This window comes from Pseudochaenichthys georgianus, chromosome 5 (assembly GCF_902827115.2).
Source record: "Pseudochaenichthys georgianus chromosome 5, fPseGeo1.2, whole genome shotgun sequence".
Taxonomy (NCBI): domain Eukaryota; kingdom Metazoa; phylum Chordata; class Actinopteri; order Perciformes; family Channichthyidae; genus Pseudochaenichthys; species Pseudochaenichthys georgianus.
The window spans coordinates 35,970,661-35,988,507 of record NC_047507.1 but is presented as its reverse complement, the minus strand read 5'-3'; the positions used below and the strand labels follow the sequence as shown (position 1 = coordinate 35,988,507).

The following is a 17,847-nucleotide window of genomic DNA, read 5'->3' as shown; positions in this document are numbered from 1 at the left end:
TGATCTTGTTCTCTACCTGCTCAATCCTCTCAGCCTTACAGGACCGCTGAAGTCATTCCCAGCATGCAATGTGCAGAAAGCAGAGCAGCGCACTGAACGAGCTGCAGACCACTTCAGGGTCACCAAGGTCAATAAACCTGACATTTTAAACAAAATAATGAAATTCAGAATTCAGCAGAAGTGATTAATGAAGTACTCACCAAAGACAAGAGAAAGTTGAAAGTCATCTTTTATTGCATGATAAAAGATCACAATTACCATGTTTTGACTCATGAGATTGGTCCACATGGAGAGCTATAGTTACAAATAAGAAAATAAAAGAAAGAAACTAGATAAAAACCCCACCGTACAACTTACTCAGTAACGGCCTGACTCCAGGAGCAGCCAGTATTTGTCTTTTCTTCCGTTTTAAGAACAACATCCGTGTGGATTGCATTGCACTTGGTTCCATAACGTGAGTACAGGAGCTGTGAAAAGTCACGTTTTTGAACTCGTCCTTTATTTGTTATATTGAGCTGGGTGGCTTCACAGACATGAGTTGGGAGGTGGAGGTGAAGTTCTCATTCATTTGCCTTTCTGATCAACTGTCTGAACCTGCACATATTTATACTTCTGGCTTTCATTCACAAAAATCTGTTTTTTAAGTGTTTGTTTCTTTTGAGCATGCCTCAGAAAAATAATCTGTCCTAACATTATGGATGCAAAAAAAGAGTCATAGTAGTTTGATTTTATTTCATTTTTAGGAACCTATTAATTTATTTGGGCAGCCCCTTTGTCACGCTTTTATTTTGAAGAAACAGAAGATTTCTTTAGAGAGATTTACAGCTTAGTGTAGTCTAAAACTACAAAATGAGTGGGATATATCCAGAAGCTGTGACTGTTATGTTTTCACTTCTGCTTTTAAGAAAGTGTTTAGTATCTGTGAAACCAGCCTGTAATGAATAAGACGGAACATAAAGGACGTTTTTTATTTTTGAGCTTTATGGAGTGTGTTTGGATTCCCCCCTCACATGACCTGGCTACATTCACATTATTCTTTTCATGTCATTTGCAAATGAATGTTTGGGTCCCAGTTGAGCAACAGCCAAAGACGACATGGTCATCAAATATTTCCCCAGGATCCTCATTTTTAAAGGAGACATTTTTTAGATCTGATGAAAAGGAAATGAAACACATCAGGCCACGCAACCCAGCATCTGCCCTCTCATTTCGTTTGTATGGATGTTGTAAATATGTTTTTACCAAATTGACGACTCTGAAACTAAAACTACATGATTAACAATCCAGTTTTATTGATTTTTTCAATACAAAGTAAATAAAAAGGAATTGTTTTTTTTTATCTAAGCTTGCTTTCTGGTTCAGCTATGCAGTTTCTGAAGCTGATGGTTCAGTCATTTGTTCTTGAAATGCAGTCACGTGGTCATTTTATAATTTTGGACCAACAGATTATTATTTAGCTTAGTTCCGCGATTTTGATATTAGGTATTTTTACGGAGTCATTGCATTTAAAAGCAGGTGGCCAGGGCTACAAAGCAAAGCAGAGGAATTTTCCATGTGAACCAAAAGTTTTTTTTAAAGGGGACGTTCAAGAGAAACAAAACCAGCCATTATTCAGTCATGAGACAACAATGTAAAGACAGTAACTATACAATAAATACATTATTCATGATAAGAGATACAAAACATTTTGAGGTTCTGAAGGAGTAAAAGGATTTCAACGAAAAGACAGAACACTGTTAAAGAAGGCATGGTGTGACATGAACAGACAATACAGAGCCATCCATCGACCTCCACCTGCTGTCACATACCTTTGCTTCAGGTTTTCACACGAGGACATGTCAGTAACAGGAAGTGATGTGCATACATGGGCTGCGGCTTTTAAAGTTAAGATACTTTAGGTGTCGTAAGTAACAAATTGTTTCCTCTTCTGATGCTTTTCCCCCAGGAATCTGGACAAACACAGAACAATCAAAAACTGGATATGTACTGTGTGTGCAATACCATCCTAGACATGCTGGATACCAACCAGAAGGCCTCGTGCAGTGAGAGAACGCTATGGGATTAAATAGCCTTCGTTAAAGGGGAATTACAGAATGTTGTTGTTACCAATCACCAGAGGGGGAGAACTAACTCGGTACACTTTTTGAAATTTCAAGAGAACAATGTCAAAAAGTCTTCTTGTATTAGATTACTGTTTGAAAACATCCGGAACAATCTACAGTACCGTAAGTAGCAGCCATAGTTATAGCTGGTAGAATAGAGTGGATGATGGATTTGAGTACGTGACGCGGAAGTTAGCATCCCAATAGGGAAAAAGAGCTTTCTTGCCAACGCACGTTTATTATATTGAAGCCGTTTTTCCACAGGATTATTTCCACACATCAACACCAATTTGTGTTTTCTGAAGCGTAAATGAAATCTGCAGAAATAAAAAGCTAACGTAAGACGATAAACAAACTACACCAAGGTCTGTACACCACCACTGCTAAGCTAAAGGCGGCTAATCTTCGGTGCGATGACGTGTTGTCGTTTATTTAGTGTCTTGTTAGCAACCGCCATTCTAATGACACATAGGAGCTTGGGACATTCAGGAGTGGAGTGTTTACTCACGTATTTTATGTTGTTGAACAAAACGTGAAAATCTCCTTAGCTTGTGTTCAAGCATCTTACCACAACCACGTCCACACAATCATTGATTTGAGACAAATAAACGCGGGTTTTAAGGACTCATTACTGCACCACTCTATTATCTACATTCTGAGGTAACGGGCTTCGGACCGTACTTTACAAAAGAAAAGGAGATAATGGCCTCCCACAATTCCTTGACGCACATCAATAGCATCCCTGATAGCATAGCCTAGTGTTAGTGCGGTCCGATTTTTTTAAGCACCGTGATTATCTTATGATTAAATGTTTTCACATTCCACAATTCCCCTTTAACGAACAGCATGGTATCGTCAGCAAATTAAATCCAAGAAAGAGTTCTCATCTCCCCGAGGATGACGAAGTGTCGACCACACAAGAGAAACTATTTAGAGTCATTTTAGAGGCACTGCTAAGAAAACAGACACGTTTAGTTAACTCTCCATTTGTGCTTTGAGGGAGGACTGATTGATTTTTGGGAACTAACATAGTGATTCGGACAGTGGCAGCATTGCATTACTGTTGGATTGTGAAGATAATGCACAACACCAAAGGCCGTGTACGCATACAAGCGAAGGACAAACTGAAGACAACACAATAACATGTCCCTATATGGAGATGTAACGGAACATCAATACAAAAAATACTAGCTAAATAAGGCATTTTACTTTGAATAATACATAATGAAACTAAGAGAAAAAAGAATGTCATATTTGGTGAAAGTTTGGCGAAGCAAAAAGAAAAATATAATAAATTATATGTAGCCACAAACATGTGACAAGGCAACAACTATGTTTTTTTTTTTCGACAACAAATGTGACCTGTAAGTAGAAACACGACGACAGGTGTGCGCATGCATGCACACAGACTCACACTCTCTCACACACACTCTCACACACGTAAAAGAAATACAAGACAGTACAGGTTAACATTCACGTAAAGACATTGTGCAAAAATAATGTTTTCATGTAAGAAAACAAAACAAAGTGAAGTCCAACATCATAAAATGGAAATATTTGACATATAACCCCCAAAATGCAGACCCTGTTCTGAAAAGACTGAATAAAACAAGTGACTTGCATCCATGTAATGTACAGTACAGTCTGTTTGATACCAAAACACTAGGACTAACCTCAATGCAAAACTCCCACTTGCATCTGTCAAGTATTCTTTTTCCCAATGGAGGAACAAAAGCAAAGGTGACAAAATAAATGGTGCACTTAAAGAAAGAAAAGAAAATCCTGCAATATACAGCGAGAGGTTTACATATTCAGAAACTCTTACGATGAACTGCTATTAAAACTAATCCGAGGAAAAGAAACGAGACGAAGAGGCACTCAACCAGGGCGATTCACACCACTTGTATCCTTCCTCTTCCTGTTTGATCTGTAAAACTGGATATTCCCTTTCGATGCTCAGATGGTCGACAGATGTTTCTGATCACAGAATTAAGAAGTAAACAGAGGTGAGTTGCTACAGGTCATTTTTACACTATTCCTGGTGATTTGGATTCACTCCATGTGTGACTATATATACTGTTAGCAGCCTCAGGGCTAAATAAAATCTACCTCCTAGCGCCCCCTAGTGGCCAGACTGCGCTCTTCACTTTGACATTTCTTTCATGTTCCTGCACACTTGAAGGGCAGTTCTCACAAAGTGACCTTGTGTCTGAGAATTAAGATAATAACATGATCTAAAAAGAAATTAAAAAAGGAATAATCTCATGATTGTTCTCTGCTTTTATCAGTAAAAGCAGAAGTTGGAGTTCTTGTTATGAATATCTGTTGCACTTCTAGGAATCTGGATTATTACATTAGTGTGACGAGTGAAGAACATTGAACTCTCTCTGAACTCCTTCTTCAAAAGAAGTTGTAGCAGCAACGCCATAGCATTGATAATAGCAAAAAGAAATATGACTGACAGTATTTAAAATGGGAAGGGGGGGTTGGCTGATAATGCTATCTTACACAAAGATACAACATCCATGTCTGGGTAATATTAAACTCACTTGTTTTGTGACCTTTTTGACAATATTAAATTTGAGTTAAATGTAACAGAAACCAATGTTTTTTTTATAATTAGGCAACTTTCCCAAATGTCATTTTGTTCTTTGTTTTTTAGGTAGATTAATTCTTGCATAAAGGGGTTTATCAGAGTTTTCCTTTAGTATTGAAAAGAAAAGGTGTTTTAGTGTCACGTGGGTCTGGGAATGCTGGTTGAGACTCTTCAGTGTCACAAAGACACACTTCCAGTTCATCTAGTCTTTGAACATTGCACAGATATGTATTTAGTGGACTGTGGCAGAAGTGAAAATAACAAGACAGGCTCAGGTTTGGACCATAAACAAAAAGATACACAAGTGCGTCTCTGAATTCCCAGACTGTGGTGAGAGATTCTTACACTTTACAGAGCCGCCTCCGCGCAAACACACCAAACTAAACTCTGCGTCACTCCACCTTCTGCTCATAACCGGATCATTACTGCCAAAGCTGCTCCTTGGTTACCACATCTTGCCTGCAGTGTGTGTGTGGGTGTGTGTTGAGAAATGTCCTGACGAGTCTCGATGCAGAATGAAGGGGAAGAATACACAGAGGTTTCTTACACAGTTCTTTTTTGTATACAAGGAGGGAGTGGAGAGGGTGGGTGGGGTCTTGGTATATAAACATAACCAAGTTGGATATAATCATCATCATTAGTCATCATCATAACAAAAGTCTTTACATGGACATTGACTGACAGACACGGCACAAACTTTACACTGTTGCTCAGTCGCTGACTCGCTGGGCATGGAGGAGACAGTTTCTCCCCCTCTACGCCTCCTCCCCCTGTCTCTGCTCCTCAGGGTCCCGCTGCTCCTCCTCCTCCTCCGCCGCCTCTCCTGCTGTGTCCTCCGATCTCTCCTCCTTCCCCTCTGCTGATGCTCCCTCGGAGGGGTTATGGGAGTCCGGTTCCTGGGGCTGTTCAGTGGGGCCTGGATCCGAGGTAGAGGGGACGGATGGAGAAGAGGAGGAGGCTGGGGGGGAGGAGACGTTAGCCTTAACTGTACTTTCTGTCTCCTCTACCTTCGCTGCCTTCTCCCTCTCCTCCTCCCTCTCCTCCTCCTCCCTCCCCCTCTTCCTCCTCCTCCTGGGGCTGCCGGGGGAGCCGTCCCCCGCACCGGGGGGCATGGCGGGCAGCGCCATGATGCCCCCATGGGGGAGGAACATGTGCGGGTACAGCAGGCCGTGGGACATGCCGGGGATCAGGAAGGGGTTGAAGGTGAGATGGCTGCCCCCCCCCAGGTGGGCAGCTCCGATGTGGGCCCTGCTGGTGGAAGTGATGATGGCCGCCGTCTCCCCCAGCCCTGCTCTCTTGTTGGCTGCTTCTCTCTCCTCCTGGCTCCTCTCCTTCTCTCCCCCTGAGCCGGGGGGGCCGCTGCTCTCTCTGTCGGCAGGCGTGGTCGATGAGGGGCTGGTCGCCTCCGATGTAGACGGTGCGGTTGTCGTGGTGACCTTTGCGGCGGACAGCGAGGAGGAAGAGGAGGAGCTGGGGTGAGGGGTGTGCGCCATCATCGCGCCGACACTGAACAAGGCGTGTTGAGGGATCCCAGCCCCATGGGGGTGCGGCATTCCGTGGAGCATCATGGGTAACATACTCAACCCATTCTTGGCGTCTTCTGCCGACCCTCCGGCCCCCCCAGCCTGCACCGCTGCAGAGAAGCCGTGAGGGAATCCAGCCGCCATGATGCCTGAGATGGGGATCCCTGAGATCCCCCCCCGGAGGTTCTGCATGGCCACCATGGAGTCCATGCTGCCAATCAACCCTCCGTTCATATAGAGAGGGGGGCCGAGAGCAGAGGAGGCGGAGTCAGAGACGGAGAGGAGGGGTTTGGGCATCTCGCTGCGAGGCCGTCGCCCTCGGCGCCGAGAGCCCAAGTCTCTGTTGACTGGCTCTGTCAGGATCCGAGAGAACTGACCCTCAGGGAGGAAACCCTGCAGGGGGGGGGGGGGGGGTCATGGAGGAAGAAGATAACAGTGACTGTGTGACTCCATACTGTGACGGCCCCCGTCTTACTGCTGAACTGTGCTCTGGCTCATCACTATTTTCCCTTTGTCTCTGAAGGCAACACCAACTGTTCCCCCTGACCTCCCTTCTGAGAGCACCATACACTACAGAAAGCTCACATCTACATTACTGATGTTTCTGACTCACACCTCATATTTGCAGATATTTATTAATTTGCTTATGTAATTAAAATAAAGAATTTGATACTCAACATCCCTCGTGTCCTTTCCTGTTTTTAAAGGCCAGGTTAAAGTGGACCTATCATGCTATATTGGAAACATATATTGTAGGGCCATACCTATACAAAACATGTCTGAAGTTTTTTTTTTATCAAAATAACAAACAGATCACCCAGGATTTTATTTTCTGATGCACCGAGGACACATATTTATGTATAAAAGACATCACAAAGTGCATTTTGCATGATAGGTCCCCTTTAAGAGAGCATAATAAATCAATACTGAAGGCTTTTATATTTGCTGCTGCCTTTTATTAAATCAAATAACTATTCATATCTCACACTACACTGTTTGTATTATACTTATATTTTATACCTTTGCTTTTAATAAATGTATTTAAATGTCATTTCATAATGTAAATTCATTAAATAGAGTTTAGGAATCCAAAGTAACATTAAACCACAACAACAATAGTAGTAACAATGGGAAAACCACAAAGGGTACGAATGTAAAAAACCAATAGATTTTGCTGCAGGAATGTTGATGACTGACAACACGGTGTATTCTACTCACAGAGTGTTTGACCACGTCAGCCCAGTCTGGAGCTACATAGTACTCTGAGTTGGCATCCAGCCACCTGGACAGCTCCTTTATGGCCGGAGCCATAGCACCACCCAGCTGCAAGGCAAGAAAACACAGGCAGTATTAGAACAAGAACACTACTAATATTCAAGATGTTCCTGCATTCCCAAATGTATGGAAAACTGGATTGTTTCTCAAATGACTCAGGATACACTGTAGACGTTATTTATCATAAAGCAGACAGTTTATCATCCCACTAGGGGACATTCGGTTATACATTTTTTTACAGTTGAAATACACACATGCACATTTTGAAAGCAAAATGGCTGAACTTAAACCAGTGACCAACATAACAAATATAGTATTTATTCATGCAGTCAGAAATATTGCCACTGTGTGTGTGTGTGTGTGTGTGTGTGTGTGTGCTGTACCCTGCGTCCGGTGCCGCGGTGCACCACAGGGACCCTCTCCTCCCCCGTCAGAGAGTTGATGTCCAGCTTGGTGGGGTCTTTACAGCGATGCCTCCTCTGCTTGGGACGCTCCACAAAGCTGTGTAACAGCCCTGCTCCAGACTGTGGGGGGAGGCAAAGGGCAAGAGGGAGGAAGAGGATGTGGGAGAGAATAAGATTGATGTAGTCGAAATATCAGCTCAGATAGTGTTGGAAATGGGAAGCAGAAAATATAAAAAAGGCACATATACTCAAATTCTGCGGACATATCATTCTATTATTTTAACTGATACTGTTACTTACATTTTTCCTATTCTGTATTCCTGTTTGTACTTTTACCTACCATGTTCTATGTTTCATTTGTTTCGAACTGCTTGGAGGGTTAATAAAGATGAATCTCAACCTATCTTATCTCATGAACACCTTGCTATTTATAGGGCCTGGCGATATGAAGAACATCACATTGTACCAAAGGTGTGGACTCGAGTCACATGACTTGGACTCGAGTCTTTGATGACTTTGGACTCGACATGACAAAATACTTGTGACTCGACTTGGACACCAATGACTCGGGACTTGACTTGGACTTGAGCCTTGTGACTTGAGGTGACTTGATACTTTAATTCAGGGGTCTCCAACACTCTCATACCCCTTTGGTCTAGGGGTATGATTCTCGCTTCGGATGCGAGAGGTCCCGGGTTCAGATCCCGGACGAGCCCCCACTTGTTACAACCTTCCAAAGGCTGGAACAAATAGGGAGGCCACACAGAGTTAAATGCCAAATATATGTTTATTTAACAGGTTATAGAAGGACACCTCTGATGAATAGTGTAAGTAAGAATCAGACTGTCAGTAGTGTGAGCAGTGTGTGGGTGTGTGGACGGGTGTTGTAGCATGTTGGAGGGTGCATCAAACCTAACACAGGCTGTTAGGCTGAGGTTGCTGCAGCATGCCAGGATCTGTATCAGAGCGTGATCCTTGCAGCTGGGCAACCTTTATACCTTCTTGTGGCTCCGCCTCTAGATGGGCGGGCACAAACAGGACGAAACTCCCAGTACCTGCCAGAGGACAGCAAGGCAGGGAGCACAGCCAGGCAGAAGGGGGGAGGGGTCGTCACAACCCCCATGTGACTAATAAAGAGCAGTTTGATTATTAAGTATTATTCTATTGATCGATGTCATTACATTTGTTGAAAAGCACATAAGGACTTGTTTAAGACTCGTTTTGTCAAAGTTTAGGACTTGCCCATCCTGACTTGAGACTTGACTCGGACTTGAGCGCAAAGACTTGACTCGGACTTGCAAAACAATGACTTGGTCCCACCTCTGCATTGTACTATATATTCGACATTGGAATGATAATATAGATATGGACATTGAGGATTTCTTAAATGATTTGCTGATACCGCCTTTAAAACCAGGAAATAAATGTTACGATATCAAAGAAGATATACACTCAACAGAACCAGAATACTTGTTTTATGCTGTCAGAATTCGGGTTTCACGGGAGTTACTTTATTTTAGAATGACATAAACAAAAGATAAATAAAGAAGAAATACAAAAATGTAGAAGACAAACAGAAAGTAAAAAAATTAATTAATTAAGTTAAAATGTCCTATAAAAGATGAAATAACATTAAATAAGAAGTTAAAAGTAAAAATTGCATATTGCTCTATATAAAGTGTATGTATATTACATTATATATGCAGTGGCATATAACTATTTATAGGATATGAATGCTGAATTGCACTGTTTAAAAAGTGTTGGATGCTAATGGTGAAGTGAGCCTTTCTTCAGGGTTATAGTGAGAGTCTAATTGCAAGCCCGAGAGGATAAACTTCATTCCACATCCAAGCAGTTAAACAAACATCAGACTCACGTGAGAGAAGGCGGGCAGGTCCATGCTGTAGCCCGGGTTCTGCCTCAGCCACTCCATCAGACCTTTGCTGGCCGCCTCTCTGTCGATGGCCACGATCTCCGGCTGAGGGGGGGTCTGCGTGGGGGTGGGCGTAGAAGAGGAGGACGGTGTTGGAGGGCCGGCGGGTCGGTCAGAAGGAGAAGGGGACGGCGAGGAGGTGGAGGAGGAGACGGAGGAGTGGCTGATCACATCCAACCGGCCCTGCAGCTGAAAGACACACAAACAGCTGTTTTAACCTCTGAGCAGGGAGAGGGGTTTCCTCCTGCATCTTTTTGATAGGACTTTTCCCCCTCACAGTGAAGCACACACAATCAGAGCTACCCTACGCCCTTACTCCTCCCTGCACCCACCTGAGTGTCGGCGAGGTGCAGTCCTCTGCTCTTGGTGAACTCAGAGTACAGAGCTTCAACGTTTCTCCTCCTGCCTCTCCTCCTCCTCAGGGAGTCATCTCCCCTCAGGCTCCCGTTAACTATCTGCCCCGTAACAGGGTGGATGAGCCCCGCCTGCAGGATCCCGGCCATGTCGATCCCCACGGGGCCTGAGAGCGGCGCTGTGATGGGGGGTGGAGGGGGCAGCTTGTGACCGCTGAGTCCCACAGCTCCTCCTGACCCCATGCCACTGGTGGTGCTTATTTCTCCGGAGGACTTGGTGAGATCTATGGCTGTTTCCTGCCAGCCGTTAATCAACATGGCCCCCGTGCGATGAGAGGGCGGAGCCACCACCGCAGAGGCACCACTGGAACTCGTGGTGGTGGCAGTGTGGCATGACGGTGCCGATTTCCCGCCTAATACCTTGGCTGCAGCAGCAGCGGCTTCATAGTCGAAGGACCTCCGCCCCCCCGCTCGTTTGAGCTCGGGGAGGTAGGGAGGAGCCACCAGTCTCTCCTGTAAGAGAGGCAAGGAGGTGAGGCGCCAAGCTCCGCGCCCGCATGCGCCGCCCCGCGACATGTACTATCAGAGTGGACAGGGTGGGTGAGGGGCAGACAAGATGGGAGAGAGATGATGTTTGTTAGACACACATATGGACTGAGACACAACACAGTGAGGGCTATCAACCAGACCTGGGTAAAACATGAGGCTGACAGCGCAGCAGATTTTTTATTTGAATGTATATTTTCCTTTTGTTTCAAGTTCTAAACTTATTTAATCCTGCCTGATGTGTTTACCACAGAGAGCTCGATTATGTGACTAGATCTATCAAAATCAGTCTCATGGGAAAACCTTAAAATGCATAACTTTAAGAATCTCCTGTTTCTAATAGTTTACAAAACTCAAAATATGCTTTCTTACTTATTTGAAAGGACAATCTGTCCTATAGTGTGAAACAATCATGTTGAATGAAACACTGTATAGATAATATTTCAGACCCTTAATTGGGTGTAAATTACCGAATATAGTTTTACAATATTCTTTCAATTTCTGTTATTAAAGTTAATAAATACTGTTTCTATACATATGTGCCTTTTAAATAATTATTGCCCAAGTCTGATATCAACATGTATAATATCAACATTACAGACAAAACTTTACAAAGAAGAAACAATGGTGAGAGGTGCCAAGTGGAAAATTGCTCCATATTTAATTATTTTTGTATGTATAAACATGAATAGATCTTTTATCAGTTGAGCTACAGATCGAACAAAGGTACATTAAATCATGTGTGAAATATATCTACATAATGTTATTTTAGCATTATTAGCAAATTACAAAGAGTGGATTAAACAAAAATTAGGTTTATTAAAATTGTTTTAAAACCTATTAAAATTGTCTGGAAAGAGCAATACTAAATACATGAATACAAATATAATAAAAAGTAAAAGTGATGAAGCACTTTCAGAGTCTGTTAGCTGTCAGGAGTCTATTAGCACTATTAGCTTTATTAGCATGGACACCATTTATGAACCATGGCATGAGATAGTGGAGACAGGGGCGCCGCCAGGGATTTTGGGCCCCATGGAAATATATCACATTGGGCCCCACCACCAGGCCCAGGCCACGCCAACCAAGCACAATGCTGTAACCACACCTCCAGAACCCAACCGACTCATGTATGCTTTAAATAACTCTACCTGTACAGGCTTGCATCTATCTTGTAGTCCAATACTAACTGCACAATATTTACTGACACTGAGCGGTGAAAATATAACACTGTGCAGACGTGCAATATTCTGCTGCAGTACAATTCACTATTTGATATAACACTAACATTCCTGACAATAGATCTCAATAGCCATCTTTTATGGTGTACATGCCTTTTTAATAACATTTTTGAATGGAACATTCAAAAATCAAAATAAATATAACTTAAACACACATGACTTCTTAAATTAAAATAAAGTGAACATTAACACCAATATTATAATTTATAAAATGCTATCACAACAAAAATAACATAAGCAGCAGATGTTCTAATTAAATATACATACCAACTACAAAATAAGCGGGTATTAAAGTGTAAATGGACAACAAAACGGAAATGGAAATGAAAAGGCCTGATGGTGGTGCTAAATCAGAGCAAAACTGGGTGACATACTGTCGCTCTCTCTTGTCTTTCTCTCCTTTCTTTTCTTTTTTGAAAGCCTGACTTTGTTAGTCGTTGAGACATCCCTCCTCACATGCTCTCACTCTGCTAGAAAATGCGGTGCTGCACAGCGTTTGGAGGCAGGACCAAACCATTACATGCAATTAGAGGGGGGTGTACAGAGGCTTTGGATAATTAACTTTTCGAACAAAAAAAGTGAAATTAATCGTAAGTTTCGTTAATTATTGATGATTGATGAAAGGTTACATAAACATTTTTTCTTAATGTTCTACAATTTTTGGGGCCCCTGTCAGTCACGGGCCCTTAGCATCGTCCTAACTTTTCACCCCCTTACGGCGCCCCTGGGTGGAGATACATGTTGACGGATGACAAATGCATAGATATGTACAGCAGAGAGTTAGTTTCATACAGTCAGTGTTTCCCAGGGATGTTCTCACCTTAGGCAGCCTTGTGAGGGGGGGAGGGAGGGAGAAGCCCAGCCCGGCGCTGGTCTGCTGACCCCTGGCCTGGCTGGGGACGCAGCTGGAGGCGGTGGTGGTGGTGAGGAAGCTGGCTCGCTGGTGGTGCTGGGCGATGCTGGTGGCCAGGCAGGAGTTGGCCACCATGGAGCCGGGGGAGTCGTACTGCTCAATGGACGAAGGCCACTTGCCCTTCAGGATGGCGTGGCAGATGCTGTCCAGGCGGTTGATGATCACCCGGTCCTACAGGGGGCCACACAACAGCATAGGCATTGGTCAAGATGGCTATACGTTTTTTTGTTTTACTCAACACAATTAAAGGAAATGTATCAACGTTCCACTAAAACCACTGGGAGACGCATTAATAGAGTTTCCTTATATCATTATTTATCTTTTTCGATAATATAAAATAGCTGGAAATTGGATTGAAAGATAATAATAGGCGAACAAAAATGTAATTACATGGATCCAAAACAGCTGATTTGAAATGTCTACTATATTTGATCTCTTTATAATCTCGACACATTAACACCACCTTATGATGAACGTAAATGCAATTGCCAGAACTAAAATGCTAACGTGGGCTTGTAAAAAAACATGATTTCACGTCACCACCGCTAAGCTAAAGGCGGCTAATGTTCGGTCTGATCAATTGTAGTCTCGTTAGGTCACTTGTTTTCAACCGCAATTGTTATGACACAAGCTTCAGACATTCCCTAGTGGGGTATTTACTGACTCATATTTTGTCGTAGAACAAAACGTGAACATCTCTTAAGCTCATGTTAACCACATATCTTATTTCAGGCATCACCACTTGATTTCTGAATGTGTAAAAATGTGGTCAAGTCAAAATGTTGCCTTCTTACAACAGAAAAAATAACCTTTAGGTTCATGGTGATACAATATTAGGGGGAATAACCTTAAAGAAACCCTTACAGATACTGGCCTACTATAATGAACAAAGGTGCATTTAAAAAGAAAAATAAGCTCATTTCAAAGTATTGCATTTCCTAAATATGTTGGACACAATTGGGTACCTTGGGCCACTCAGAGAACGAGTAGAGAGCTTTCTCCTGCAGCAGCTGAGCGATGGTCGGCTCCCGGCTGTCGTGGAGGCTGTCGGGAATCTCACACACAGAAATAGGAGCCGCAAACCTGGGGCTGCCTCCATAGCACTCCACCAGGGGCACTGAGGGAGAGGGGGACATGTCACAGCTCAACAACACGCCTGGCTTCTAGAAGCATCTCAATGTCATTTCCTGACAACCAGAAGGCAAGGATTAATACAACAGCATCATGTGGGTCTTTGAATAAGTCGAGTACAATCAATAGAAAATTCATTTGACCATTGTTATTTATAATTTCAGGCCATTCTCAAAGGAGATATTACTAAACATAGGCTGGCTTTATCTCACATTTGAACTTTTACATGTTTCTTAATAAAAATGCTTCCTGAGAAATGTGTACGATAAATAGAAGAGATCAGTTGGTCTCTGTTAACACTTTGTCATGTTATAGTAAATGTATAGAGTTAATAAGATAATTGATGATACATCAATTCATACATTAATAATTAGATCATGATTAATGGAAACAAAATTGGTAACGGAGGATTCATATGCAATCCTCTTTAATCGCCACACACATGTACAAGTACGCAGATGAAAGTGCAAAGGAGTCTCTGCCTTTGACCTATCCTAGTATTAGGAGCAGTAGGCCGCCATGTTCTACTCTTTATCATCCTCCTTAAACAATGATCTCTTTCTAAAACTCTGACTCCTCACCTGGTGTACTCGGCCTCTCCTCCTTCACTGGGCCTCTGCCCCCCAGACTCTCCGGGGCGTCCCCCAGCCCGTCCCCCTGCTCCAGCTTGGGGGTGAGGACGGTGCTGTCGGCCTCCAGCAGCTCCTGCTTGGTCTCAGCTTTAATCTCCGGTAAAGATGAGAAGGCCAGGTCCTCCGGCTTCGCCTCTGGTTTCATCTCCGAGCTGTCTGGGTAGTTGGTGAACTCCAGACCTTCTGACTTGGCTTCAGGCTTGATGGCAGACCTGTCCACAAAGGCTGTCGTACTCAAGTCCTCCGGCTCCGTCTCAGTCTTAACTCCATCTGGATAAGTGGCAAAACAATAAGCCATTGGTTTGGCTTCAGGTTTGATTTCAGAGTACGCTGCAAACTGGAGAACTTCTGGTTTCCGGTCTACGGTCTTCATTGACAGGCTGAGATCTTCAGGTTTGGTCTCCGGAGTCTCTGGTTTGACCGGATAGTCTAACTGCTCGGCTTTGGTCACCGAGTTCTCTGACTTTACACGGTAGGGAAGGAATCGTCCGTGTTTGAGCTCAGAGCTGTCGGGGTAAACGTCCAAAGCTTCTGTCTTTGTTTCCTCTAACTTAACCGGCAGCTCTTGTGGCTGTGGTTTCTTCTCAGCACCTCTGTAGAACTTCAGATCAGATGGCTTTGTTTCAATGCTGTTTGAAGGTAGAGCCATTTCATTCTGCTCCAGGAGATTGACTTTGCTGTCCTGATTTCTGCCGCCATCTGGCAAGTTCAGATGTTCAACTCTGTAGTCTTCCTGATCAGTTTTTACTCCAGAACTTTTTGTACTGGTGTCATTGGGCGTTAATGTTCCATTAGGAGTCGAGACAGAAGCATCAGGGCAGGAAGGTGGTGCGTATTCAGAGTAAATGCTCTGCAGCACCATCTTGTTGGGTTTGACGTCTTTCATTGGTGTTTCGTCCATAAGAGAAACGTGATGCCCTTCAGAGATCTCATCCACCTGATCCGCCAGGTTGGTGCACTCCACCGGACCCTCCTCTTGTCCCGTAGCGCTCCCCATCAAGGTGTCAGTGTCCAGAGAGTTCTCCATGGTCTCTTCCTCCACCGCCTGGTACAAAATGAACCCGTCCACTTCCTCTCCGGGCTCTTCAATCGACTCGGGACACGCCAGGCTACCCTGCTCTTCCAGCTTCCCCAGATAATGTGGTAACCCCTCTTTATGATTCTCATGAGGGTTTTGTTCATCTTGTTCCCCAAGGCTAGGGTCCGGCCCTATTCCGTCCATTTGTGCTACATCCATGGGCGAATTCGAGCCTCCCAAACTTTGGTCTGCATCTGTGAGGACAAACCATCACGATTTTTAGTATTGCCTGAAAATATTAAGATGTGTCTTGGATACATAGTGTATCTACTGTTGAGAGTTTAGTTTAATGAAGGGCTCGGCTAAATATCAATATCCTGATGTGAGACTAGATATCGTCTTAGAACTTAGATATTTAAATATTGTAAATGTTGTTTTTTACTGCTTTTAAAGGCTGCATTACAGTAAAATCTAAATGTTATACACCCTAATCCTGGAGTGGAGTGCACCAGATGGGCGTAAGACTGGGCGTAACTCTACATCTGACGTAGAACCGAAAGTTAAAACCAAACTAAAGTTATGACTAGTGCACCAGTTAGACTTAAGCCCTGTATGCGTTGCACCCGGGTGTAACTTTTACGCCTAGTATGGAGCAGGCGTAAATCAGAAAGACAGACTAGTATCCATAGTAACGTAAAACAGGCAAGAAGGTAAATAGCGATGGCAGCGCGTCTTGTTTACAGGTTTAACAACGAAAGGGCATTAAGCCAAGAGAGAGTCGTCCGTGATCAAACAAACCCACTGGACATCTATTCGGACAGTGAGCTGACAGAGAGGTTTCGTTTCGGCACACAAGCTCTTTTAGAATGAATCGAGGAGATCTCCCCTCAACTGCAGCACGGATCAGACAGAAATGCTGCGCCCTCCCCAACCTTGCAGGTGCTGATTGCGCTCAGATTTTACGCTAACGGGCTGCTTTGAATGGAGAATATTATGTAGACGTGTGTTGCTTGGCAACAATAACTGTTTCGCGTGTATCGACGTGGACGCGCATCTTTAGACTAGGCGCAGCTACGACCGTGACTAGTCAAGCTGGGTGCACTCGGTGTACATTTGAATCACTAAGTCGACGTAGCTAAGCCTGACATTAGAGTTAAGACCTACTTTTTTACGCCCAGCTGGTGCACTCCACTCCAGATGATTATTTACCAAAACATTTTGTCATTGTTTTTTTTTGGCTTTTATGTAGGCCCTTTTTTATATGTATAATATTTCTGAGGATATTGCTATCTTTCAATATTGCTTATTTTGAGTGTCAACAAATTCAGAGTTTTTTTATGTCATATGCTTTAGGAAGGATAATGACACTTAACCGACACTTTTAAGGAAACAGACATGTGTGTCTGTTGGCCACTGGTGTACAATTAATTAGTTTTGGGATATATAGTTAACACTTATTTTAGACATACCTTGCTCTGGATCACACTCCTCTCTTCCCAGGCTCTGATCTCCTTGCTTCCCCAAGTTCTGCACCCCCGACAAGTCTTCCACTTCTTCTTCTTCCTTGTCCTCAAACTCGAACCCGGCGCCCGCTTCCTGTCCTCCTGCCTCCTCATCCACAGGATTGGTCAGGCTAGCAGTGACATCAGAGTGTCCCAGCCTATCATGAGGAGCAGTGATGTCAGACAGAGAGAGGGGAGGAGGCGGGACGTAGGGAGGGGGGGGACTCGCTGACAGATCGGTCTGATCTGCGCTGGGTTCCTCGCTCACACCAATGTCCTGAAAACAGAACAAATTGTCAAAATGAGATTTACTGGATTCTTAGACTCACAATTACATCAGATCAAATATTGTAATTCATTTGATATGTTATAGTACAATTAGCACATGTTATATTAGCACAGTTCTTATGTTTCTTTAAAAAACCATTTAGTTTTATCTTCTAATTGCACATTCTTATATATAATGTGTCTTCTGTGTCCGCTGCTGCGTCTGTAAAGCCGGTGTGTCCTTGGGCAAGACACTTCACCTGAACTTCCTCCTTGGGTATTGTCCACAGTGACCATTGCATGTACGATGATATGTGTAATGTGTATTTGTAAAGCGCTTTGAGCATCTGGAAAAGCGCTATAATAAATGTAAGGAATTATTAATATTATTATTCTTTATTTATTATTATT

The 17,847-nt window shown here is 43.4% G+C and overlaps 1 protein-coding gene across 3 annotated transcripts in view; it reads right to left on the bottom strand.

Moving 5' to 3' along the window:
* Positions 1-211: 211 nt before the first annotated feature.
* chd6 (chromodomain helicase DNA binding protein 6) overlaps positions 212-17,847 on the bottom strand; it is a 147,512-nt gene continuing 129,876 nt past the window's right edge. For all 3 annotated transcript variants that reach the window (XM_034083223.2, XM_034083224.1, XM_034083226.1), the window contains exons 37-45: positions 17,137-17,446; positions 14,599-15,921; positions 13,852-14,003; positions 12,794-13,057; positions 10,166-10,765; positions 9,777-10,022; positions 7,880-8,020; positions 7,440-7,544; positions 212-6,614 (exon numbers count right to left, since the gene is read on the bottom strand). In XM_034083223.2, the coding sequence (XP_033939114.1) occupies positions 5,454-6,614; positions 7,440-7,544; positions 7,880-8,020; positions 9,777-10,022; positions 10,166-10,765; positions 12,794-13,057; positions 13,852-14,003; positions 14,599-15,921; positions 17,137-17,446 (4,302 nt within the window). In that variant the 3' untranslated portion in view covers positions 212-5,453. The remainder of the gene's footprint in view (positions 6,615-7,439; positions 7,545-7,879; positions 8,021-9,776; positions 10,023-10,165; positions 10,766-12,793; positions 13,058-13,851; positions 14,004-14,598; positions 15,922-17,136; positions 17,447-17,847) is intronic.